The sequence below is a fragment of the Pyricularia oryzae genome, chromosome 7 (assembly GCF_000002495.2).
Source record: "Pyricularia oryzae 70-15 chromosome 7, whole genome shotgun sequence".
NCBI lineage: Eukaryota > Fungi > Ascomycota > Sordariomycetes > Magnaporthales > Pyriculariaceae > Pyricularia > Pyricularia oryzae.
The window spans coordinates 27263-50252 of record NC_017854.1 but is presented as its reverse complement, the minus strand read 5'-3'; the positions used below and the strand labels follow the sequence as shown (position 1 = coordinate 50252).

Sequence of the window (22990 nt, the reverse complement as noted above, 5' to 3'; positions counted from 1 at the left end):
CTTGTCTAGAGTCTTGCTATGTGGATCGGAAAGGAAGCATCACACGCGCACACGGATCAAAGAGACTGTAGGCGCCATATAAGCCCCTGGATCCGACGGCCTTTTCGTGAATTCTTTCCAGAAAGAACTGTGAGACTAGGTTCAGATGGAAACGGTCTGATATCGAAAAAGTGTTTGTCATTTTAAGTTTCGGTTCCCGTCCGCATGTGCGGACTTCCCAGAGACATAAGATACTTCACCCCTGAACGGAAGCGGCGTCTGCTTTCGCCGTGGGTGACAAGCTTTTGTTGAAACCAAATGGAGATGTCAAACTCAACCCAGCACATGTGAAAGTTTTGTCCCGTCTTTTATAGTTTCCAGAGAACTTCTCGAGAGACGAGGGAAGAAAAATGACCCCGAAGTGCTTGATTCATGACATCGGATGGTTTCTTGCAGAAGCCCTGCGGCATTGTAAAAAGTACCATTACCATTCAAAGTTTCGTCCAAATGCATTTGAAACTGGCTTTTGCAATATTGAGTACTACAAAGAAGATGCCGCCCTAGCTATATATTCACCATACGTACATAGCAACCAGAACGCTCAGATTGGTTGAAGTTGGCTGCGTCAACAAATCACCCCTTGCAATTCACTGGTTTACTGATTCGTGCCTCTCAACTCGCCCCGGATATTCCGACCAAAATGGGCATATTCTCTTCGACACGGGTGCCACCGCCCAAGGTGCCCACCGATACTGTGATCCCTCTGCGGGAAATGGACAGCTTGCCTTTATCGGTTGGGATATGCAACGAGTTTTCATTCTATTTCCAAGATGTTCTAAATGTCCACAAACTGCAAGCTGCTCTCGACAGGCTAGTGAGCAAGGAGAAATGGCGGAAGATGGGGGCCAGGCTAAGACGCAACGTTTGTGCCATTGTTCACTCGTGACCAAGTTTTGGCCGGGGCTAATTTCTCAACTTTGTGATGCAGAAAGATGGGAAACTCGAGTATCATATACCGGCAGAGTTCAGCGAGAAGCGTCCCGGCGTGTTGCACAGCCAGCAGACCTTTGCAACATGCATCGCTGATCACCCAGTGCTGTCCCAGATACCCAAGGGTAGGGGCGAAAAGCCGGTTTTGATGCATCCTTCGTGGCACTTTCGGCCTCATATGCGCGGCCCCAACAGCCCGCGGAGCTACGAGGACTGGCTGTACGCCGACATCCCACAGCTCGCCGTTCACTTTGTCGTCTTCAAGGACGCCACCATCTTCACGCTCACATACCTGCACAGCTTCATGGACGGGTCTGGCCTGGCGACGCTGACTCGGGCCTGGACCGCCGTGCTCCGAGGTGAGGATGACTCGCTGCCCCCCTTTATCGGGTACGAGCACGCCGACGACCCTCTGGCGACTCTCCATCGGCAGCGGCCCGGGTCGGACTACCTGCTCGCACCAAAGGCCCTCAAGGGTTGGGGCTTTTTCGTCTTTGTCGTGCGGCAGATGCTGGAGCGTCTCTGGTGGCCTCAAGAAGAGGCGCGAGTCGTGTGCATCCCATCGGCGTACATCAAGCGGCTGGCGGACGTGGCGCGGGCCCAGCTGGATGCTGCCCACCGCGCCAAGAACGACGACGGGAGCGGCTCCAAGCCCTTTGTGGGCGAGAGCGACGTGCTGCTCGCGTGGTGGATCATGAACGTCGTGCGCGCGCTGAAACCCGCGCCCAGCCGCACCGTCGCGCTCATCAACGCCTTTGACGCCCGCCCGCTGCTGACCGAGATGGGGCTCCTCCCGCGCCCCGAGGCCGCCTTCTTTGGCAACGCAGCCTACGGTTGCATAACGCTGTCAGCCGCCCGCAACTACCTCCGCAGCACCACTGAGGCCCCGCTGACCCCCCTCGCCGCAAGCATCCGCCGGGATATGCTCACTCAGCGCACCGTCGAACAGGTGCAGGCGCAGCTGGCGGCGCTCCGCGAGAGCTTGGCCACGGCCGGCCGGCCTCCGCTGTATGGTTCCTCGGACATGATGTTCTTTGCCTACTCCAACCTCAACACGTTCAAGCTTTACGAGGCCGACTTTTCCCATGCCCTCATGTCGACCGAAGACGAGGGCGCGCCCAAAGTAAACCCCGAGGCTTATCGTAGGGGGACGCCGACGTGGATCAGCAGCACGTCGACCGAGGCTGGGTTCTCGCCACGGAACACAGGATTGTTCATGGGCAAGGACAAGGCTGGATACTGGTGGTTGTTTGCCTGCTTGCGGAAGGGTGCCTGGAAAAACATTGAGGAACAGCTCAAGGCGCATCTCTAACAATATCATTGGTTCGTTATGTGTCTTGTTCTAGCTTACTCCTCATCAAATTGCACAGGTTGCGGTTGAGGGGGTTCAAAGTAGATAGTGAAAACTCCCTCAACATAAGAAAAAAGTACTTGCTTTCACTTGCATCAAATACTCAATCACTGTTACGTACTAGTTAATCCATCGATCAATTCAGGAAAATTTGCTGTAAATACCTAGTTAAAAAACTGGTACATCTTTGACAAATGCAGGAATATTGACTGTTGGAACGCGCTTTTGTCTACTATGACTAGATAGTGTCTTTTTCGTGCGTCAGGCGAGTTGAGCGTGATGCAACAATTGATTACATGGGATGGAACGCAAAAAGTTTGCATTGTAAGTTTGTAACAGGTTTCCTTTTTAACTTGACCCCACTTGAGAAGGGCTCAACTAAATAACCTGCACGACTATCTACCTATTGAACTTGGAGAATACCACGTTTCTCAACTGTGGAGTCTATTTAGTCCGTCCCCTTGAGAATAACGGCTGTTATCTACAGCAACAGCGATTACTCCCAGAAAGTAGATGCAACTTACACAACCGATTCCTAATACGCAACAGCTGTTTGAAAAGGGAACTGCCCATTGGCTCCCAAGATTGCAGTGCGATCTCATGGGCGAGTTTCGGCAGGCCTTTTCTCAAACCCCCTCCCCATGGCGTTTCCGTTCTATTCTCGGACGACGAGACGAACACGCACATCGCGAATGTGTGCTTCACCGGCAAGGTGGAGCTGGGATTTGTTGCGTCGAGTTAGCTTTTTCCTTTTTTTTTTTTTTTCAAACTTGTTTATCGTGGTGGTTGTACAAACCTGGAATCTGGCCGCGACGGAAGCCACCACCTTGGCCACCTCCATTTGCGTATAACCCTTTCCGATGCAGTTTCGACTGCCCTTGCTAAAGGTCAAGTCTGTTCTATCCATGTAACCCTTGCGTGCCTTGTAGTCTGCCAGGGATTCGTCGGGGCCTTGCATCCAACGATCGGGTCGGCACACCTCGGGCTGGTCGCCAAAAACAGCCGCGTCTTTCTGGATGGCCGGGTGGCTCAGGCCGATGCCGTAGCCGGGTGGGAGCATCCGCCCGTCGCGCAGGGGGATGCCCTTTGGTCCAGCCACCCTCTCCATGCCGATGTCGCTGGCGTAGCTAAGCCGATACCCCTCCCGGACGAGCCCTTGCAGGTATGGCATCTTGAAGGTGTCATCCAGGGGGACCGGGTAGGTGGTCGAATGCTGCTTGACCTCGCGGTAGACGCGCTCCTGTTTCTCCGGGTTCTGCGCCAGCCATCTCATGATGAAGTCGACGGCAAATGATGGGCTGAGGGTGCCGGCCAGGAGGTTGACGGTACAGAACATCTGAACCCTTTGGTCATCCAGGACGTCTGGGTGCTTGTCTCTGGCGTCTATGAGGTGGTGCAGCATTGTCTTTTGCGCCACGGCCGACCTTTTCTCTTTGGCCATCTCGGCATTGACCCGATCGGCCGAGTATTGGAAAAAGGTGCCTGCTCTGCTCGCTTTCTGCTTGTTCAGGGCCAAGGCGATGGGGTTTGTGCGTAGGACATAGTCCATAAAGGGCCACTGGGTTGCCTGGAAGTCATATTCTCGCGTTAATCTCTAATGATTCTGAGCGTCCCAAGCAGGCCTCAAAACTTACCATGCGGACATAGGCTATGTGCTTAAGTTGGCTAGAAATCAGGTCGAACATGTCCCTTCCGTTGCGGATGAACCCGGTCGGCTCTCCGTAGGTGACATTTGTGATGGCGTCGTACGCATCTAGGGGAGTGAAAAGTTAATTGTCAGTGTCGACTTGGGTGGCTTTCTCCTTCACTCGATGCGACTTACAGTAGTGGCACCATTCAGAAATGTTGACAACCTCTCCTGCTCGGGCCTTGTCTTCAAACACCCTCGTCAACTCCACAATAGTCTCGTCCACTAGCGGCTCATATCCCTTCAAGCTGGACAGCGAATAGACCACCTCGATTGCACTTCGAGATCGGTTGTGTTCCTTCTCATCTCGAATGCCGCCAATGTTTGCTGGTTGACCGGGCACCTGCAGCGCATTGACATGATCCGTCTTCATCAGTCGGTCCTTGAAGCCCAACACCAGAGGGATCGCGTCGGGATCGTCAGTGTAAACGATGTTGGGCCCCATGCGCACCGTGGTCCCGTACTTGTTGTGAAGGTATTCGTGGTAGGAGATGCCGCCGGGGCGGTTGGCATATCTCCAGGCCAGATATGCACGATAGGCGTTTGTATATCTCGCGAGGATCGGCCCTGGGTAGCCCCAGAGGTGCCGATACCTGAGCTCGGTTGTGACAATGTAGCCGAGCAGACAGAGAGCTACCCCTAGTCCTAGAACTTGGGCATGGCTGAGGCTGTTGAGTGAAAAGTTCATATTTGATCTCCTTTGTTTCTGTATATTATGAATAACAAAACTGAATCTGATAATTTACTGGGAGAGAAAAATGGTGTTTGAGCTCGGGTGCTGCCAGATCTTGGTGATTTTGAATTTCTACCTTGTAATTCATCGCTCGTAGTTACCAAGAGCCATGACCACATTCGCTTGGTTTCTCCCCAAGCTTGCTAAAGCCGCAAAAGTCTACACCTCGCTTGGATTATTACGTGGATTCCTATGGGATTGACGTGACAGACTTTAGGAGTTCCGTGTTCTTCATACAGTGCATATTTTGCTTTGAGAATATGCTTTTACTCATCAGACCAAAACTCATCTCGGCCGGTGTTCTAGGCTTTTCTACCAGGTGACAGATACATATTTGCCGTTTCACCGCGTGACCACACACCCCTACAGCTTACTTAGGGTTTACCAAGCTTTGTGCCTGAGTCGTGTTGCACCCTTGTACACCACGGTGACTGGGGTTTTACCTGCGAGATGCAGCTTTATAAACAAGCAGCATCCAGATAGTAGGCCAAGCCTTCAAAGGTTAATGCAGCCGCCAGCTATCCATATATTCACAAAGCAATACTTTCCTTATTTAAAGTTTGGTTTTTGTTTTCTTCGACACCGCTTTCAGCCGTCGAGATGAAAATTGAAAAGATAGCAGCCACGTTTTTCATTGGTAGCGGGGTCCTTTTTGGCACAATCACAGCATGGAGCTTGAGCGACCTGCAAGTTCCCAGCGCACTTGGCGGCCCGCTACCTAATAGCACCAAAGTTGTGGGACCCAACACATCCGACTTTAGGGAAGCGACAGAGAGGTGGGATACCTATCTGGCACCCAACATTGAGATGGTCGTGGAACCAGGTCATGAAGATGACATTCCAAAGATTGTATGAAAATATCCTCGAGCTCCACCGTAGGCGTACCATGATGTTTACTAGCCTCTGGGCAAATGTTGTCTAGGTTAAATACTGCAACAAGCATGACATCGACTTCTTGGCGTACAGTGGCGGTCACGGATCGACAACCACACTCGGGTCTTTCGACGGCATACAGATCAGCATGGCCAGGCTTAGGAATGTAACCATTGACCCAAAAGGCAAGACCGCATGGGTACAAGGCGGATCGACCGGTGGGAGCGTCATAAACCATCTCTGGGACCATGGCTATGTAACTCCAACCGGCGCCGCGGCCTGTGTTGGCTACATGGGCCTGGCACTCGGAGGCGGCCATGGGCGACTTGAGGGGCTTTACGGTATGGTGAGCGATAATATCTTGCAGTTCAACCTTGTCACTGCCAACGGAACCGCTATCCGGGTGAACAAAACAGACCACAGTGACCTTTATTGGGCGATGAAGGGGGCCGGCCACAACTTTGGCATCGTGACAAGTGCCCAAGTGAAGATTTATCCTCGCGGCCCAGACAAGTGGTATCACAAAGCTTACACCTGGCGCGGCGACAAGTTGGATGCTGTTTTCAACGCCTTGAATCAATTTCACGGCAACGGCACAACCCCGGTGGGCATGGGGGTAAACACAGGAACCTTTCTCATGATGCCTAACATAACAAAGGAGGAGCCCGTCATTTTTTGGCTCTTTGAGTACCGCGGCACCGCCGAGCAAGCAAAACCGCTGCTGGCCCCTTTCGACTCCATCGAGGCCGTCGCGGTGGACGCCAGAGAATCCACCTACCCGCAGCTTGCCGACACCCCCTGGATCTGCACTGCTGCCCAGCGGATCATAACCACCGCGGGGCTCCAGACCTACAACCTGACCGCGGAGCATCAGATCTGGGACGGCTTCAAGAGGCGATTGTCGAAGAACCCAAAGCTCACTCACAAGACCATCATCATACACGAAGGCTACGCGACCGAGGGCGTGGAAAGCATCGACCGCGCGTCCTCGGCTTACCCGTTCCGTGGTGACCGACATCTGATGCAGTTCCAGGGGACAATTGAAGAGTCAAACCTAGAAGCAGACATGTGGGAGTGGGCGAACGAGGTTCGCAACCAGTGGAATGCTGGCCAGCCGCAACGCACGCCCAGCGCCTATGTCAACTATGCCAACGGTCGCGAGACCAAGGAAGACTGGTATGGGCACCAGCCATGGCGCCTTGCCAAACTGCGTGATCTCAAGGCTCGATATGATCCCCTTAACCGCTTTCGGTTCTATAATCCCATTGTTTGAGTCGTACGCCATCTTGCGAGGTAGAAATAAATGTACTATATCTCGACCACAGGCATTCGTCACAGGTACCGACCCCTGTAGAGTTACTCTGTGTAGTAGCGTTTGTATCACAGCCAAATATCACGAGCTTCGCAGCCGGTCGGCCTAATGTTGCAATACTTGTCAAGGCCGCGTCATTGTGGAGGAGGTTTCAAGATTGGATAAGCATAAGGGGATTAAAATTGAGCTGGGGTCTAGAACTGCGGGCATTTTGAGTTTATGAGACGAGACGAAAGCTGCCATGTTTAGAAAAAGCCCTGTAGAAGCTTAACTTATATCAGATGAATAGATAAGCTCACAGTGCTACGATCAAAAGTAAAAACATGATGCAACCAAGATTCCAAACAAATTTACGAATCAGCAAGCTTACACCACCTGCACCACCTGCACCACCTGCACCACCTGCACCACCTGCACCACCTGCACCACCTGCACCACCTGCACCACCTGCACCACCTGCACCACCTACACCACCTACACCACTTGCAAAGCAAAGAATAAATGCGCACGTAAAATAGAAAGGATTCCAATTCATTGGGTAAATATACGCATTTTCGATCGAACCTCGTAATCGCGTTGTGGTTTTCTGCGTTGCAAACGGTATGGATTTATAAAGGGGGTGCACATGGTGTAAATGCCTAAATTCTCGCCGCATGCCAAAAATCACGTGGTGCGAATGGTATAAATGCAAACATTGCAGCCCGCGCGTGCAAGTGGCTGTAGGTAATTGGGATAATAGCAGTGTAACGCTGTCCATTTACGGGTTATTTAGCGATTTGTACAGCATAACTGTATAAAACCACAGCCTTTATCGTATGTGGTGGGCATATCTTCGCAGCTCCGCCTGCCCCAACCACACATTGTCCCCTCGGTTGAATAACAAAACCTATACAGGACGTTGAGCTGACTTGATTCTGTGTTCTAAATTCGCAATCAGCCTTCCTCCCATACCAGCGGCTCAACATGGAGTTACCTGATTTCGTTTGGACATGGGGTCCTCTTTTGGCCACTTTCGGCATATTACTGGCATGGAATGCGGTGTCTCTTCGTCGTTCCTTTCAAACGACCAGCAACTACCCAATCATCAACTACCAGAAGCGCAGTTGGACTTATGCTGCTGCCAGAAGACAGTTTGTGCATAATGCTCGTCAGTTGCTGGTTGAAGGATCCCAAAAGGTAAACATGATCTATTCCTCACCATGGCAGTGAATTTGCGAACCCGGGCTGACGGTCTGACCAAATCAGTTCTCGGGGCCTTTCAAAGTCATCACTCTCTCCAAGCCGTTGATAATCCTGCCTCCAGAGTACATCGATGCCATCAATGCCGAGAGAAAGCTTAGTTTCCTCGAGTATGTCCGGGAGGAGTTCCTGTCGGATTTTGACACCTTCCGAACCTGCCGCCCAATGCCGCCCGGGATGTTCAGCAAGGCCATACAAAATGGCATAAACCGCCGCCTGCGTAAGTTGTTCCATCTGCTAGCTTGCTCGGGCTGAGCTGACGATCAATCGCAACAGCCAAGTTTACCCAGGGCATGTCCTCCGAGCTGTCCGCATGCTTGGATAAAAGCCTGGGTTACCAGCAAGGGTGGCACGAGGTCAACTTCATCAACGAAGCCAGAGGATGGGTCGCTCACATGACCACCTTGGTTTTCCTAGGAGAAAGCTTTGCCCACAGCCAGCAGTGGATCGACGTCACAACTTCATTTGTCGAGAACATGTTCATGGCCATGGCTATCACGAGATCCTTTCATCCCCTGTTGAGGCCGCTGGTGGACAGGTTCTCGCCCCTCAACCGCAAGGTGCGAAAATACCAGGAAGTCATCGCTTCGATTCTGGGACCCGTGATACAGGAGCGCCACATGCAGATCAAGGTGGCCGAAATGAAAGGTCAGAAGCCGGACCTGCCGGATGACTCGATCGAATGGTTCCGCCAGGCTGCCGACGGTTTCAACTATCCCGAGATCTGGATCCAGATGGGGCTCAATCAAGTCTCGATGCAGACCACGAGCAACCAGTTGTGTCAGTCGATTCTCTATCTTTGCGCGAATCGACAATATTTCGAGCCCCTTCGGCAAGAAGCCATCGAGGTCCTACAAAGGGACGGCTTGGAAAAGGCCGTCACCAACATGCACAGCCTGACCTTCATGGACAGCTTCCTCAAAGAAGCGCAGCGGCTCAAGCCCGAGGGGCTGGCCAGCATGCATCGTCGCGCTATGGAAGATGTTCAGCTCGGCCCGGACGTCACCATCCGGAAGGGCGAGCACTTGGCCATTTCTGCGCACCAGATGTGGCAAGAGTCAAACTACCCGAATCCCGAGCATTTCGACCCTTACCGCTTCATTGAGCGGAGGAAAAATCCAAAATACGCCAACCGATGGGCATTTGTTTCGACGAGTCCAGACCACATGGGGTTTTCCCACGGGAAGCTGGCGTGTCCTGGGCGGTTCCTTGCTTCTAGCGTCCTGAAGATTGCCATGTTGCACTTGATACTCAAGTACGATCTCAGGATAGCAGACCCAAAAGAGGCGACTCCGTGGTTCCATGGGACATATGCCATGGTCAACACAAATGCCAGGATATGGGTGAGGTCTAGAAAGCCCGAGGTGGACTTGGAGTCATTGGCGAGGCAGATTCAGCACGAATGAGCCCGCATAGGTAATGTAGCGATGTGCATGGGGGATTGTTCAGGACCTTGAAAGTCCTGAGGGGCTAGGGAAGCGACTGGAATGTAGACCTTGAAACCCCCACCCACCATAGCTGTGGTAATGAGCTCCGTTGCCAGACGAAGCCCCAGATTGGCAATGCGCCGACGGCACGGCATGATAAGAAATAGCGCAGAAGTGGATCGGACAATTTCTGTCATTATATTTTAGACGACCAATCTCGATGTACCTGTGTACCGTTTGGTTATGTTACTAAAAAAAAAAATAAAATAAAAATAAAAAAATAAAAAGCTTAGCACACGGTAAGAACTGAATCCGTATTCCCAATCTCCCAACTCCTCGGAGCCAGAAACTCCGTGTAGTGCGGATCCGCCGACCAAAGGAAGCCTCGACATTTCACGAATGAGCGACGATTATTTCACCCATTACGATTCGGCACAAACTCTTTCAATTGCGATAATTACTCGTATGTCGCTCTAGCTTCGTACGAAACGGTAGTAACTCCAATCCGGCCTTGCAAATGGAAAAATGGCGAAGAGCTTCCGTATTTTAAGACGGTGTTAGTTTAAATGAAATTCGTAATATTCGAGGCTTTCAAAGAGTGGTTTGTATATTATTTTCTTATAACGAATTGGATTGCGAAATTCGGTTCCGACAAATATTGAAATACAAAGCCAAATAAACTAAGTTTTTTTATATTGTACGAGGGTGTCGGGACTGAGGCTTTTTTACCCGTCGTAGCTTCAATCCTCCTTCCCGGCCGGTACTTGCAAAATATCAACTGCCTATATAATTACGAATACCAACATATTGTTGTGTAAGGGCCTGGGACTTACCCTGCCCATGGGATTTACGAAATTTATCTCTTTTAAGCTTTGTACTAGTAACAGCAGGTGGCATATGCGGGCATTGGGCCGAGCCTAGGGTATCCTCGTCTTTAAAGTTACCTTTTTTTTATTCTAATTTGGCTAATTTTTCTTGCCAGGCACCCAGGCACCAAACACGTGTCACCGAAACTCTGGTCGTTCCAATTAGCAAATTTGTTGTCGTACAAAAGCAAACGTACTAAGAATAACACTTTCTTCTTCTCCACGGCCCTTATCCTGCCATATATAATTTTTTTTTAATATGCACTTTACTGAGCAACTTCGGTTGTTGCGCCGGGTTGGAGACGGTAAACAGCATCCGAGTTCGGCCGAGGAATACGGGCGCTTTAACTGCGGCAATCGAGCCGCAAATAAACTTGTTTCAGCAAACGTGGGTGCTTCTAGACCAGATAGAATTGTCGTTCGGTGACTGGAATCGTTGATTATAGAACCGGCACTTACATCAAGTAGCTTAAAGTATGGATTCAGTGGAACGTTGGGATCAGGGGCGTAGCACCAACAATGCATGCTTGGATACGGCAATACAAAAGCACCCTTCGTCTAATCTGGGGGGCATTACAGTTTATTTTCCTAGCCTACCACCACTATAGGTATAGGAAATGTAAAATTAACATCTAGGCACAGTAGGCACAGTACAAAAGAAAATCGGATTTCCTTTCCACTATACTGGTTCTGCGTAAAAGGAACTTTTCATGCCTGGGATTCTATGTTTCTTGCGTAGAATATATAGCAATTTTGAAAACCTTCTAGACCTTTTATACAGCTTGAACTGTCGCACATGCCGTGAGGGTGGAAGCTTGGACTACGGATCGCGATTGATGCGTGCCACACTTGTGGTATTTACCCTTGTAACCCCCCGCACGTGAGGTTAATCTAGAATGTGTCATTCTTCGAAACACCCATGACGTGCGCAAAGAAAAGTATCGCGGCGTTCCAAACCGGTGCACGACTAGACATGGCTGGCATAGCCCTGTTAATTCCATAATAGCTTGGTAACTTGTCTTCACTCCGGTATGGACCCAGAGTGCCAAGGGGTGTCACTTCACGCTCCTTTCTAGGGTATATATCCTTTTTTTTCTTTTTTTGTTTCTTTTTGTAATTAGCAACCAACACTTGTCGTGCATGACATTGACAAGCCCTTCAAGATACCTTTTCTCAGTGGCACAGATCCGGTCATGTTGAAGCAATTCTTAGAGGGCGGCCAAGCGCGAATCAAACAGACCTTGCAAAGGGGCTACGCGCCGGCCCACTTTACACACAACCTGGAGCTGATCCTGGTCGAGGACAGCCGGTCGTCGACGTCGCTGTCGATGCGCAGTAAGCTCGCTAGCACACGCGACAGGATAGCAAGGCTTCGCACCCTCGACCCGGTGACCCTAATATGGTGGGCCGTAGCGTTCCCTATGCGTCAGTGGTCAGGGGGCCGCAAGATGAGCAGCTGTACCTTTGCCGCGCTGGTCTGGCGAGCCCCGGACTTTGCCACCGAGATGAAGCCTCTGCTCGGTGCCGTCATGGACGACCTCAAAATGCTTGCTGAAGTCCACAGAAAGTCCCGCGCGGTCCAAGATCTGCTCTTGGCCGTCGCCATGGATCCCGCTCCAGGCTCGCGTTCCATCACACAGAAAACAGACGGTATGTGGCATGGTCATCATACGTCTCACCGTTGCATTGTCCTCTCATTTTTGACCTTTGGTCCCTTGGCATTCCTCTTCTGTACGTTTTGTTCGCCTGGGACACGCAGCTGATTAGACCTCGTATTCTACTCTGCAGCCCAGTTGCTCCAGAATGAATATGTTGCCTTGACCGGGGCACAACCACAATTCCCCGCGGTACTGCCGCACGTGCTGCGCCAGGGAATAGAAGCTTCACAGAAATACCAACAAGAGAGGGACAAAGGGCTGCCGCTCTCAACTGCAATCAAAGTTTTCATTCCCACGGTCCCGATGGGAAAGGACGCATACTTGATGCTATCCATAGGATCCACCGAAGTTTGGGGACTTTTACACGAGCTTGGCATCATAGATCAAACTGTCAGGGAGCCTAGGGCGGGGGACACCAACGACGAGCTATTGGATCAAATAGAACTTTTCCAGCATTAATTATAAAGGCCTCTTTGCTCCTGCAACAAACAACGTGACTGATGAGCAGAGTTAGAGTTGGCTGGAGCCTGGAGCTTCTTTGCATAGGTATAAGAAGCCTAGATTTTTTGACAAGCTTTGCTACTTTTGTTACCCCACTTTTGCTCCGTGACACCTTCCAGACTAGACTATAAAATCGAACGGGAAAGCTCTTGTCCTTCACCTTGCTTCATTCTTGCCGCCTCCAGGAGTTTGGAAAAATTCAAAGAAGTTACCAGCGAATTATGGACACCAAGCCAGAGTCGGATCGAAAGTGGGGGCCCATTATCGTCGTGGGAGGATCTGGCCGCCTCGGATACTTCATTGCTCGAGAGCTTCTGCGGCAGCCTGAATGCAGCCGTGTGATCTCAATCAACAGGAGCCCAACAGTCGCGAACCGTTGCGAGGGTGTGGATTACAGAGTGGCCGACATACGAGATGGCGAGGCCGTGGCCGCGATCATGGCAGAGATCAAACCGGAAGCCATCATCAACTCGGCCTCTCCGCCCCACACTGACGAGACTGTCACCTCAAAGGCCGACTTTGAAGAGTTCTTTGGCGACACTCAAGAGAAGCTGGTGACGGCCGCTCGCAGGTCTGGAACCAAGTACCTTGTCTTCACCTCATCCTCATGCGTCATCCAGGGCTACAACCACTACGACGCGGACGAAACGGCACCCATGTGGCCAGAGAACTCCAAGGCTTACCCATACTGGGTCCAGCGCGCCAAGATGGAGAAGCGTCTTTTGGCCGCAGACTCGCCCGAACTGCAGTCCGTGGCCCTCCGCCTGCCCCTTATCATCGGGGAGAGGGACTACGCCTTTGTGCCGTCCATGGTCAAGGCCTTTGAGGATGGCCAGACAGGGTTTCAGATCGGGAGCGGCCAGGGGAAGCTCACGACCGTGTCGGCCGACGACGCGGCGAGGGCGCACGTCCTGGCCTTGAGGGGGCTCATGAAGCCCGGGAACAACGTGCACGGCGAGGCATTTTACATCCTAGGCAAGAGGCCCGTGATTTCCTTCCCGGCCATGGCGCGCGTGGTCTGGGTCGAGGCTGGCTGGAAACCCTCACCACCGTCATTTACGATGCCAGATTGGGCGGCCAAGTGCCTAGTGGCAGCTTACGAGACGCTCATTTGGCCCTTTGGGATAACTCCACAACTGACCCTGCACATGTTGAGAATCATGTGTAACGTTTGGACGTACAACGACACCAAAGCGCGGGAACGGTTGGGGTACGTACCCAAGGATGACACGGTAGATGCACTAAGGAGGGGCACCAGATGGTACCTGGAGAATCGGGACTAGCACCGACAGAGTGGATCCAGCCACTCGTGAGGGTTTGGGAACTGGACTCTGGGTGTCTTCTGTATCTACTATTTGCTACACTGTGGAGGGGGGGAATACTATGTATGTCAAGGATGCTCATCTGATATCCCAATGTCAGAGCTGCTGCAAACATCCGGGGTTCAAAAGTATAGTATTGGATATGTCAAGGGTGCTCATCTGATATCCTGGTGTTATGGTTGTTGCAAAGGGCGGGGTTCCGCAAGGATGAAAATAGGTGCGGAAGTTTAAATTGAAGGTTTCCAGAAGAAGTTGGAGATGAGGGAAATAATTGGACGGCAATATTTCCCACCCAAGACCTAGTCTGTCCTAAGCTTACTCGTCTGTTTTTGTTGCTCCACAAGGCAAGATTGCATTGCGTTGGTTCTTCTTGATACGCATGCAAAAGTATGCTGGAGGCTATCAGGCGACGCCACGATTAAAGAAAAAAAAAAAAGATAAGGCTTGTTCGACTCTGAATATTGCAAAAATTAATGTCAACGTCGGAACCTTGGGCTTGCGTGGAACTCAAATTCAACGTAAATATGCAATAAACGTCCACGCAAAAGCTTCAACGCCTAGTTTTACCAGCTTTATCGATTGAAACTCCCAAATTATCACTAGATCCAAAGGCGCAGGGCAAGGATCTCTTTTCTATCTGCCATCGAGATCGCAAACATGGAGGTGGCGAACCTGCAGAGACCATTTGGCCTCGAATGGCGCAGCAATACAACATTCATTGTGTCAACAGTAGCTGTAGGTTTGTTTACAGACCTTTTCCTATACGGCCTAGTCGTGCCTGCTCTGCCGTTTATGCTTTCGGACCGCTTCAATCTGCCTGCCGATGAGGTCCAAAGTCAAGTTTCTACTCTCTTGGCAGTCTACGCCGGGGCATCGGTGATCATATCTCCTGTCGTGGGTATCATCACAGACCGGCTCAGCTCGCGAAAATCCCCCTTCCTTGTGGGTGTTGCCTCGCTGTTCGGGGCCACGGCCCTGTTGATGCTGGGACGCACCATGCCTCTGCTCCTTGCTGCTAGGGTTTTGCAGGGCACCAGTGCCGCCCTCGTCTGGACCACAGGCATGGCTCTTTGCGTGGAGACGGTTGGAGCGAATAATTTGGGAAAGACCCTAGGAAGTGTAAGGCCCCCCTCAACCTTGCCTCTCTCATGCCCGCGTCCGTGGTCTCTGATCATCAAAATTTGCAATAGATCTTTGGATGCATCACGTTTGGTACTCTGGTGGCACCAATGCTCGGCGGCGTCCTTTATGATAAAGGCGGGAACGCTGCACTGTTTGGCCTCGCATTTGCCCTGCTCGCCGTTGACTTCAGCATGCGTGTCCTCGTCATCGAGCGCAAGACCGCCATGCAGTACGACGCAGTTGGTGCAGAGAACGACACGAATGACGCGTCTGGTCCCGGCGCGCACGACAGCGGCGGTGCAGATGGACAAGAAGGGGCACAGCGCACCGAAGAACAACCGTTGCTACTCCGGACCCAGGACAAGCAATACAAGGAAGAGTACAAGCTGGCACCTGAATTGCCCAGGATCGTGCGCGCAATCCCCATCCTCTCCTGTCTGGGGAGCACTCGCCTCCTCGCTTCTCTCCTGATTGGCTTCTTTCAGGCCCTTGTCGTTGGTAGCATTGACGCAACGGTACCGCTAGTGTCTCGAGACTATTACGACTTCACTTCACTGAATGCCGGTCTCATGTTCCTCCCAATCGGCATCACAAATCTGATATTTGGACCCATCCTTGGCTGGTGTGTCGATCGCTTGGGAACCAAGATGATGGCCACCCTACTATACACATATCTGGTGCCGGTGATGGCCGCCTTGCGACTGGCGGCCCCCGGGGGACCATCAGAGGTTGCCGTGTTTGCGGTGCTGCTTGGTCTAGCCGGCATTGGACTTGCTGGCATGGCTGCACCGGCTCTTGTCGAAGGTGGAAAGGTGGTACATCTATATCACCAGGCAAACCCGAAATTCTACGGAGACTATGGCCCGTATGCCCAGCTCTACTCTCTGTTCAACACTGCATATTCCCTCGGCCTTGCTGTTGGACCTCTGCTGGGCGGGAGCTTGAAGCAAGCAATCGGGTACGGCAACATGAATTCAGTATTGGCGGGTCTTTGTGGCATGACGGCCCTGGTGTGCTACATGTTTCTTGGTGAAAGGTCCAGCAGAAGGCATTGAGAAAACATCTACGGACGGAACCCTGCTGTTCGATCTTGTCTGTGATTCCTGAATTTTTAATTTTACATTGTATTTCGAGTTTCTGCTACTCGCCCTCAAATTAATAGAAATGCAGCAAGCACGTGGGGAGAGGTTTTTAGAAGGAATCTATGGCCAACTATGCTCAGATTGGTTACCCCAACCAGCTAGCAGCTTTCTTCCCAATATTTGATACCAAGTATTTATCCTGCTAACGTATTTCTAACTCTTCTCCACTGCGTTAGCCAGAAGCCCTAGGGCTTCGCGACGCTTAATATGCCCGTCCGCTATTACCTCTAAAAACACAAGATTTAGCATTCACGCCTCTTCATTCTCTTTCACAATTGTGCAAAACCTACCTTCGTTAGCATCTGCCGTGTAGTGACCGCTCCACTGCACAAAGGTCCCTCCCTCGGCAGCCCTGCTGGTAATGGGGTACAAACAAATAGTAGTGAGGACACCGGTGTAGGGGAGTCCATATGGCTGGCACTGGACGATGTGGAAAGACATGTAGTTCTTGATATTCTAGGGCAGGTAGCATAAGTAACCCGAACCACAATCAGCGAGTAGCAAACAACTTACCGAGTACTCCTCCTCCCTAACATCAAGTATTGTGCCATCGTCAAACGTCCATCGAATTACTTCTTTCTGTAGATCCTCGGAGGGTAAAATCTCCGTCTTGTTAATGTCGACAAAAAAGTTCTGGAAGTTCTTCAGTTGAACCATGCTCCAGACTTTTGATACTGGGGCATTGATCACCGCCGATTCGGTAACTGATGTTGACGTCAACTTGGAGGGCATTGTTCAGAGTTACGACCAGGAATGGGGGCAGCCTGACAACTATTGCGTTTTGCTTTGCTTTATTCGCCCCAAACTAAGATGGAGGCACATGGCTTTTGTAAAGGTGCTAGGCTACGGTCGCTTCTAACGCTTCGGAAGTGTATGAGGGCATCAATACATGCCTTAGTCCAGTGCCGACTGATTGTCCATTGCCAACGTCGGGCCAATCTATTGTAACTTCTATTTTAGTTTTAACTTCCCACTAGTGCCCTTTTAGGCTTAATGATCTTTTTCACCATTTTGCAAAACCTTGGGAGGGCTATATACTTTCCATCGGCATATTGCTTCAATCGGTTGCCTATGAATCATGGGTCGGCCGAGCTACTTTGGTGTTATACTTGGTACACCGTGCACACCGTCCACACCGTCCACACCATCCACACCCTCTGCACCATTCGCATCTCCACCAAATCCCTGTCCCATACAACCCTGCCACTGAATGACTTCGCATATGACAATGGGACGACAGAGTCTTTTTCTCCTGGGATCAGGTAAGATCGAAGCACTCAGAACATTATTTGGAAAAAGCTAAAATTCACCTTCGTCCCAACCCCAATACAAGGTGTACACACGTCAGTCATCCCAGTTAATTGTATTGTCTACCATTAACCTTTTTCGGAAGAACGTTAGTTGATTAGTGCGAAAAAGAGAACATGATAATCTCATCGAGATTCCATGCCGACTCGGCCCGAGAAACCATATGATCCGACGCCTATTTCTTTTACATTCCATGAGCATGATATGAACATCCTTGGCAGTCATACCATCACGCCTCGTGCTTAACAGGCTTGTACATCTCGTTCTGAATTATTTCGATCAGCTGTATGAATGAAACACTGGTGAGTATGTGAATGCCCGAGAATGGGGAACCATAGCCGAAGAGGGATTCCCTCGCTTAGGTTTGAAGGTAAACGTGAAGAAGACTAACATTTCCATCCGGGTCATGAACGAAGGCGACTCTGAATGGCCCGTCCATGAGACGCTTTTGCCATTGTACGCCGAGACTTTCGAGTCGCTCGCAAGCCGCGTGAACATCATCTACTGAAATGCAAATGTGACCAGGATCATCCGGCTCGAGGTTGCCGTTGTGGTGTTCCATGCCGTCTTTGTTCTTTGTGTCCTCGCTGCAAAGCAGCTCTAGAAGCCCTTCGCACTTGACATCCGGTTTGGAGATGTCGACACTTGGCCCACTGGTATGTGGCTTTCCACAGCCGAGCAAGAACCTATCGCGACCAGCCTGGGTGCTGTGCTGTTCGTACTTCCACGTCATGCCGAAGACCTGCTCATAGAACTTCCGAGACACATTTTTGTCTCTGACACCAATCATAGTATGATGGACCTTGGAACCCTTGCAGTCCGCGGTAGCGGTATCGTCTATGCGACCCAGTGAGCGATGAGCGATGAGCTTGATCCAGAACCCATCGGGATCGAGGACATGAGCGGTCTCTTCCTCAGAGTTGCAATTTATTCTATACCCAGCATCGCATAGGGCTTTGCAGGTAGTTTTGACGTTATCCACGGATAAGCAAACGGGTCGTAGACCTCTGGGTTCTTGATCGCCGCCAGATGTGTTTTCGATCCCATAGCTGTAGCTTAATTCCAACACGCCCTCACGATCGCTCTGGTGCGTTCCGTGCGACGCGGATATGGCCGAGTCTTGAAAGCCCATGGAACGTGTCAGTTTTCTGGTGACCGAAGGGGAGAAGATGTGAGAAGGTAATACCGCCGGCAACAAAGTACAGCTCCAATTTGTGATCCGGAACCTTGTACTCTGACAACAGATCCATTCCGAGATGTTTATAGAAAGCAATACTTGCTTTCGGGTCTGCAACAGCATTAGAGTTGACGAAGCGATATGAGATGGGAGATAAACATACCCTTGACCTTAAGCATCGTGTGGTTGAATTTGTATGAGGTAATGTCCGTCATGATTACATCTGCAGTCAGGAAAGAAACCTCTGTCGAGATGGACTACACAAGCAACTCGAGGCAGAGAATGATTGGGTTGAAGCGACAATATTACGGATTTAAAGATAACAGGACAGGGATATCATCTGATTTTTACCCCAAATGACGCGCAACCTTTTCAACCCCTCCTTCTGCCAGAGTCTGGGCGCCTGCTACAGACACAGTAGAATTCTGTCGGCTAAAGCCAGACGCGGCATTAGTGTGGATGCAGCTGGACTCGTAGTGACATAGCTCGATAGAGACAAATAAGTCAACTTTCTAACTCTCCTTCCATCCTTGAAATCCCCCAGCGTTTGAACAATGAATGACTATCGGCCATTTCCATCTATTGAAATCATGTTCCAAAACGGAAATACAATCTCCTCGCTAAACACGTCGAATGCGAGCAACATCAACATGAATTTCAGCAGTCTTCTTCTATCGGTTGCCTTGTTGGGTGCAAGTTTATTCATAATCGGGTACTGGTTCTATGAGCGAGTATACACAGAATGGCCGTGGTCTGGATTTCCTTTGGCCGTGCTGCCCGGCAAGGGTCGCAAGCCGAAAGAAAGCTACATGGAATCTGCAAGCAGGACCATTGCTGCTGGTCTCGAGAAGTATTCGGGCCCTTTCCAGATGATAACCAGTACCGGACCCAAGCTCGTGCTACCTCACAAGTACGCCGATGAGATTCGAAACCGACCAGAACTGGACTTTAATGAAGCATTCCGCAAAGACTTCTTTGCCCACTACCCCGGATTTGACGGCTTCAAGGCCAGCCTGGACAATCCCTTCTTGATTCCTCAGACACTGCGCTTGAAGCTGACGCCAAGCATGGGGCTCGTTACACATCACCTTGTGGACGAGGCAACCGATGCTCTGCATGGTATTTACGGAGAGGATCCGAACTGGCGCTCCGTCACTTTCAAGCAGAACAACCTCGACCTTATAGCACGTCTCTCCTCACGGGTATTTTTAGGGAAACCGATTTGCCGCGACAAGCAATGGCTGGAAATTGCCAAAAATCACACTGGTTAGTGACACATCCACAGGCCTGTGCTGTAGCCTCTGGAACATTTGACTTAGGTCTCATCCTCCAGTCGACTCCTTCTTGGCAGCTCGAGACCTTCGGGCTCAGCCTTTCTTCATGCGACGCATCATGCACAGGTTCATGCCACACAACGTCAACATCCGTAGGTGAATTTAATTTTCGTTGCATTCGAGGCCAAAGGAGGCTCATCATGGACTGAATATCTCCCTAGAACGCCACTACGCCGATGCTAGCAGGATCATCAGCACCGAGGTTGAAAACAGAAGGCGGCGAGCCGAGCAGCTTTTATCCGAGGGCAAAAAGCCACCACGGGTCTCTGATGCGATCGGATGGATGGTCGAGGTTGCCAAAGGGCAAAAGGTCGATTACGTGGCCGCCCAGCTCTCCCTCACCGTTGCTTCAATCCATGCCACGACTGAGGCGCTTACGGTGGCGCTCATGGACATCGCCAACTATCCGGAACTAAAGAAACAGTTGCGGGAAGAGGTGATCCAAGTCATTCGCGAGGGCGGTTGGAGCAAGCAGGCTCTTTACAATATGAAGCTCATGGACAGCTTCTTGAAGGAGTCGCAGCGATTTCATCCCGTAGGTTGACCATAGAACTCGGGGCGGGCAACACGATTGTAGTATTGCTCAAATTACTAACCACTGACAAACTCCGCACCAATAGCCCAGCGATGGTAAGGTAGCTTTTGCGGAGCAGCCTGTGACGTTGTTCTATTAGCTGACCTGTTATTCAGTAACCCTCAACCGGAAGGTGATGCAGAACATGACCCTTTCAGATGGAACTCGCCTCCCAAAAGGGGCTATCATTATGGTGGCGTCGAAGCTTCGAGACCCAAAAATCTACGAAAGGCCAAACGAGTTCGACGCGAGGCGATTTCTGCGACTTCGCGACGATTCGAACAACGCGAATCAGTATGTTTCCACGTCCAACGAAATGTTTGCCTTTGGTGAGTATCACTTTTTTTTTTTTTTTTTTTTTTTTTTTTGGTTTGGCAGGGTTTATCAAAACGCCAGGGTCCATGCTGACGAGAGAGGGGTTACCAAAGGACATGGGAGGCATGCGTGTCCGGGGCGGTTCCTTGCCAGCAGCGAACTCAAAGTCGCATTGGCACACATGCTTCTCAAGTACGATTGGGAATTAGACGAAACCGACAAGATGCCAAAGTTCTTCGACAATGAGACAGCACACATGACCAGTCCTATGGTTAAGCTCATGATCAGGAGAAGAAAGGAGGAAATAAACCTTGATCTAGATGAAGGCTTGAATCTGTCGGATATTGAAGACTAGGGGATGCAACCTTGTACCGTAGTAAGCCGGGCGAAGCTTGACTGGAGCCGAGGTGACTCCGATATATGCGCGTCTGGACCTGAAGGATTTCCATCCCGATCTTGGCCACTTCCTTGACTCTTGTGTGCGACCAGCACGCCGGAAAGGTTGGCCGTCCCTGACAAAAACACCTTTTTGTTTGATTTCTGTTTGCTTTTGAACAATTTTGTAAAGAATTGGCAGATTCACGTTCTTGCCACGAGTACGCAAACAACAACTACGTTCAAAGATTTGGGCAGAATATACGCAAAATAGCCTGGGTTTGGTATGTGGACCGTATACCTATATCAGAAACGGTTAGATCCTGCGGACCTTCGTACTTTGGTGCACATAATAACTTGGCAAGCGGGGAGATTACACCCTACCAGTGTTCGAGACTCGGTCGAATTACTAAATGGTTAGCTCCGCAAGGTGGCTACGTGATTCAGCAAGCGTTTTTAATTACCAATGGTTGCCTGGTAAATATCCACTCGATAGATGGTATGCCCGGAGACCCACCCTCTCTGTTGTTTACTATATGTATACCTAAGCATCAGGAGTTACACGGAAGGGTTCCTCCGCCACGCTTTAAATATTTTTGTTCTTCCACTATTGCAGCGTTACCTCTTCGTCTCCCAGGCGTCCTTTATTTTCACCATGGTCAAGTTCAGCCTACTCCATTCTGTTCTGCCTGCGGTGGCCCGAGTGTTGGCGGTGAGCTTGTCGATCCCCTCGCCAAGAGACCTTTTCGACGACCCGTGCATCACTTTCCGTTTACCCCCTCGGTCTGTCAATGCGACGTACCTTAACGAAGCCTCGGTTGAGTGGCCTTGGACTCAACCAGCCTTCGGGTTTGGGTATGGAAAATGGGCTCTCGCGTGGACGAGTATAGAAGAGTACTGGGACTGGTCCAACATGCAGGTAAGAATGGCAGGGCTCCCAAACTGTATGAGTACCAGATATTGGCGGTCTGTACCAGAGGTTCACCAGTGATGCAAATGAACAGAATGAATGGTACCCAATCAACAGCACAGTCAGCGGCCACCAGGTCTCGGATATCAGACCGACCGTCATCGCCGACATCAACTCGTTCCAGCTAGGAAGAAACGACACTGTGATTAGAACGCTGGCACTCGACGTGCCGCTGGCGGGGGAGACGTATGCATGGAACTTCACGATCCCCGCCCTCGAGGCGCACGACAACACGGCTTGGACGGGATGGGGATACGACTTCCACGCCCAGGGGGCCCCCTACTTTGTGAGCTACGACGCCACGACCACCGGCATCAAGAACGTGTCGTATGGTGTCTCCATTTATAGCGCACGCGAGGGGGGGCCTACCAAAGAGACCGTGGACGAGGCCGCCGCATGTTACGACCGCCTTGGCAGCAAGACCTTTGCCGCCTTGTTCCGCTCGATGCGTCGCACGCCCACGGACGGCCGTCGAACCCATGAGCTGTCATGGCATGACGCCGACACGGCCTTGTCGGTCGCTATCGGCACAAGGCCGAATCAGAGTGTTCTTGGGCGGAGGGGGGCTGTCTTGACAGGATGAGCCATTTTCTCGGCTGACTCGAGTCTACCCCGGGTTGCTTTTTCCACATATCTCTAAATCACTTGAATAGCGAGCATGGAATCACATGTTGCCGTCTGAACTTATCTCCTTGGAATGTGGTCAGTGTTGCGAGGATCGTACTATTCGGGCGA

The 22990-nt window shown here is 51.0% G+C and overlaps 13 protein-coding genes across 13 annotated transcripts; 8 read left to right on the top strand and 5 right to left on the bottom strand.

Annotated features, from left to right (window-relative positions):
- Nucleotides 1-679: 679 nt before the first annotated feature.
- MGG_10342 (uncharacterized protein) lies at nt 680-2281 on the top strand (the record flags this gene model as incomplete). Its single annotated transcript, XM_003720428.1, has 2 exons — nt 680-901; nt 968-2281. 2 exons carry the CDS (start codon nt 680-682, stop codon nt 2279-2281), a joined length of 1536 nt encoding a protein of 511 aa, XP_003720476.1.
- A 487-nt stretch (nt 2282-2768) lies between these two features.
- Nucleotides 2769-4695, bottom strand: MGG_10343 (benzoate 4-monooxygenase cytochrome P450; the record flags this gene model as incomplete). Its single annotated transcript, XM_003720427.1, has 6 exons — nt 2769-2794; nt 2845-2869; nt 3006-3038; nt 3117-3887; nt 3955-4073; nt 4143-4695. 6 exons carry the CDS (start codon nt 4693-4695, stop codon nt 2769-2771), a joined length of 1527 nt encoding a protein of 508 aa, XP_003720475.1.
- A 645-nt stretch (nt 4696-5340) lies between these two features.
- MGG_10344 (FAD binding domain-containing protein) lies at nt 5341-6886 on the top strand (the record flags this gene model as incomplete). Its single annotated transcript, XM_003720426.1, has 2 exons — nt 5341-5589; nt 5663-6886. 2 exons carry the CDS (start codon nt 5341-5343, stop codon nt 6884-6886), a joined length of 1473 nt encoding a protein of 490 aa, XP_003720474.1.
- Nucleotides 6887-7192: 306 nt separating this feature from the next.
- On the bottom strand, nt 7193-7460 carry MGG_17849 (uncharacterized protein; the record flags this gene model as incomplete). Its single annotated transcript, XM_003720425.1, has 2 exons — nt 7193-7228; nt 7296-7460. 2 exons carry the CDS (start codon nt 7458-7460, stop codon nt 7193-7195), a joined length of 201 nt encoding a protein of 66 aa, XP_003720473.1.
- A 428-nt stretch (nt 7461-7888) lies between these two features.
- On the top strand, nt 7889-9570 carry MGG_10345 (uncharacterized protein; the record flags this gene model as incomplete). Its single annotated transcript, XM_003720424.1, has 3 exons — nt 7889-8101; nt 8171-8384; nt 8441-9570. The coding sequence occupies 3 exons, from the start codon at nt 7889-7891 to the stop codon at nt 9568-9570; spliced, it is 1557 nt and encodes a 518-aa protein (XP_003720472.1).
- Nucleotides 9571-10331: 761 nt separating this feature from the next.
- Nucleotides 10332-10982, bottom strand: MGG_15440 (uncharacterized protein; the record flags this gene model as incomplete). Its single annotated transcript, XM_003720423.1, has 4 exons — nt 10332-10373; nt 10425-10453; nt 10655-10691; nt 10917-10982. The coding sequence occupies 4 exons, from the start codon at nt 10980-10982 to the stop codon at nt 10332-10334; spliced, it is 174 nt and encodes a 57-aa protein (XP_003720471.1).
- Nucleotides 10983-11650: 668 nt separating this feature from the next.
- MGG_10346 (uncharacterized protein) lies at nt 11651-12574 on the top strand (the record flags this gene model as incomplete). The annotated part of the gene is made up of 2 exons (XM_003720422.1): nt 11651-12107; nt 12246-12574. 2 exons carry the CDS (start codon nt 11651-11653, stop codon nt 12572-12574), a joined length of 786 nt encoding a protein of 261 aa, XP_003720470.1.
- A 263-nt stretch (nt 12575-12837) lies between these two features.
- On the top strand, nt 12838-13899 carry MGG_15439 (uncharacterized protein; the record flags this gene model as incomplete). Its single annotated transcript, XM_003720421.1, has 1 exon — nt 12838-13899. One exon carries the CDS (start codon nt 12838-12840, stop codon nt 13897-13899), a length of 1062 nt encoding a protein of 353 aa, XP_003720469.1.
- A 696-nt stretch (nt 13900-14595) lies between these two features.
- On the top strand, nt 14596-16115 carry MGG_15438 (membrane transporter; the record flags this gene model as incomplete). The annotated part of the gene is made up of 2 exons (XM_003720420.1): nt 14596-15057; nt 15129-16115. 2 exons carry the CDS (start codon nt 14596-14598, stop codon nt 16113-16115), a joined length of 1449 nt encoding a protein of 482 aa, XP_003720468.1.
- Nucleotides 16116-16355: 240 nt separating this feature from the next.
- Nucleotides 16356-16934, bottom strand: MGG_15437 (uncharacterized protein; the record flags this gene model as incomplete). The annotated part of the gene is made up of 3 exons (XM_003720419.1): nt 16356-16429; nt 16493-16658; nt 16716-16934. The coding sequence occupies 3 exons, from the start codon at nt 16932-16934 to the stop codon at nt 16356-16358; spliced, it is 459 nt and encodes a 152-aa protein (XP_003720467.1).
- An 805-nt stretch (nt 16935-17739) lies between these two features.
- Nucleotides 17740-18902, bottom strand: MGG_10350 (lactoylglutathione lyase; the record flags this gene model as incomplete). The annotated part of the gene is made up of 4 exons (XM_003720418.1): nt 17740-17793; nt 17902-18629; nt 18697-18798; nt 18851-18902. The coding sequence occupies 4 exons, from the start codon at nt 18900-18902 to the stop codon at nt 17740-17742; spliced, it is 936 nt and encodes a 311-aa protein (XP_003720466.1).
- Nucleotides 18903-19277: 375 nt separating this feature from the next.
- Nucleotides 19278-21265, top strand: MGG_15436 (cytochrome P450; the record flags this gene model as incomplete). The annotated part of the gene is made up of 5 exons (XM_003720417.1): nt 19278-19953; nt 20021-20113; nt 20183-20556; nt 20696-20889; nt 20974-21265. The coding sequence occupies 5 exons, from the start codon at nt 19278-19280 to the stop codon at nt 21263-21265; spliced, it is 1629 nt and encodes a 542-aa protein (XP_003720465.1).
- Nucleotides 21266-21940: 675 nt separating this feature from the next.
- MGG_10352 (uncharacterized protein) lies at nt 21941-22838 on the top strand (the record flags this gene model as incomplete). Its single annotated transcript, XM_003720416.1, has 2 exons — nt 21941-22204; nt 22290-22838. 2 exons carry the CDS (start codon nt 21941-21943, stop codon nt 22836-22838), a joined length of 813 nt encoding a protein of 270 aa, XP_003720464.1.
- Nucleotides 22839-22990: the final 152 nt, after the last annotated feature.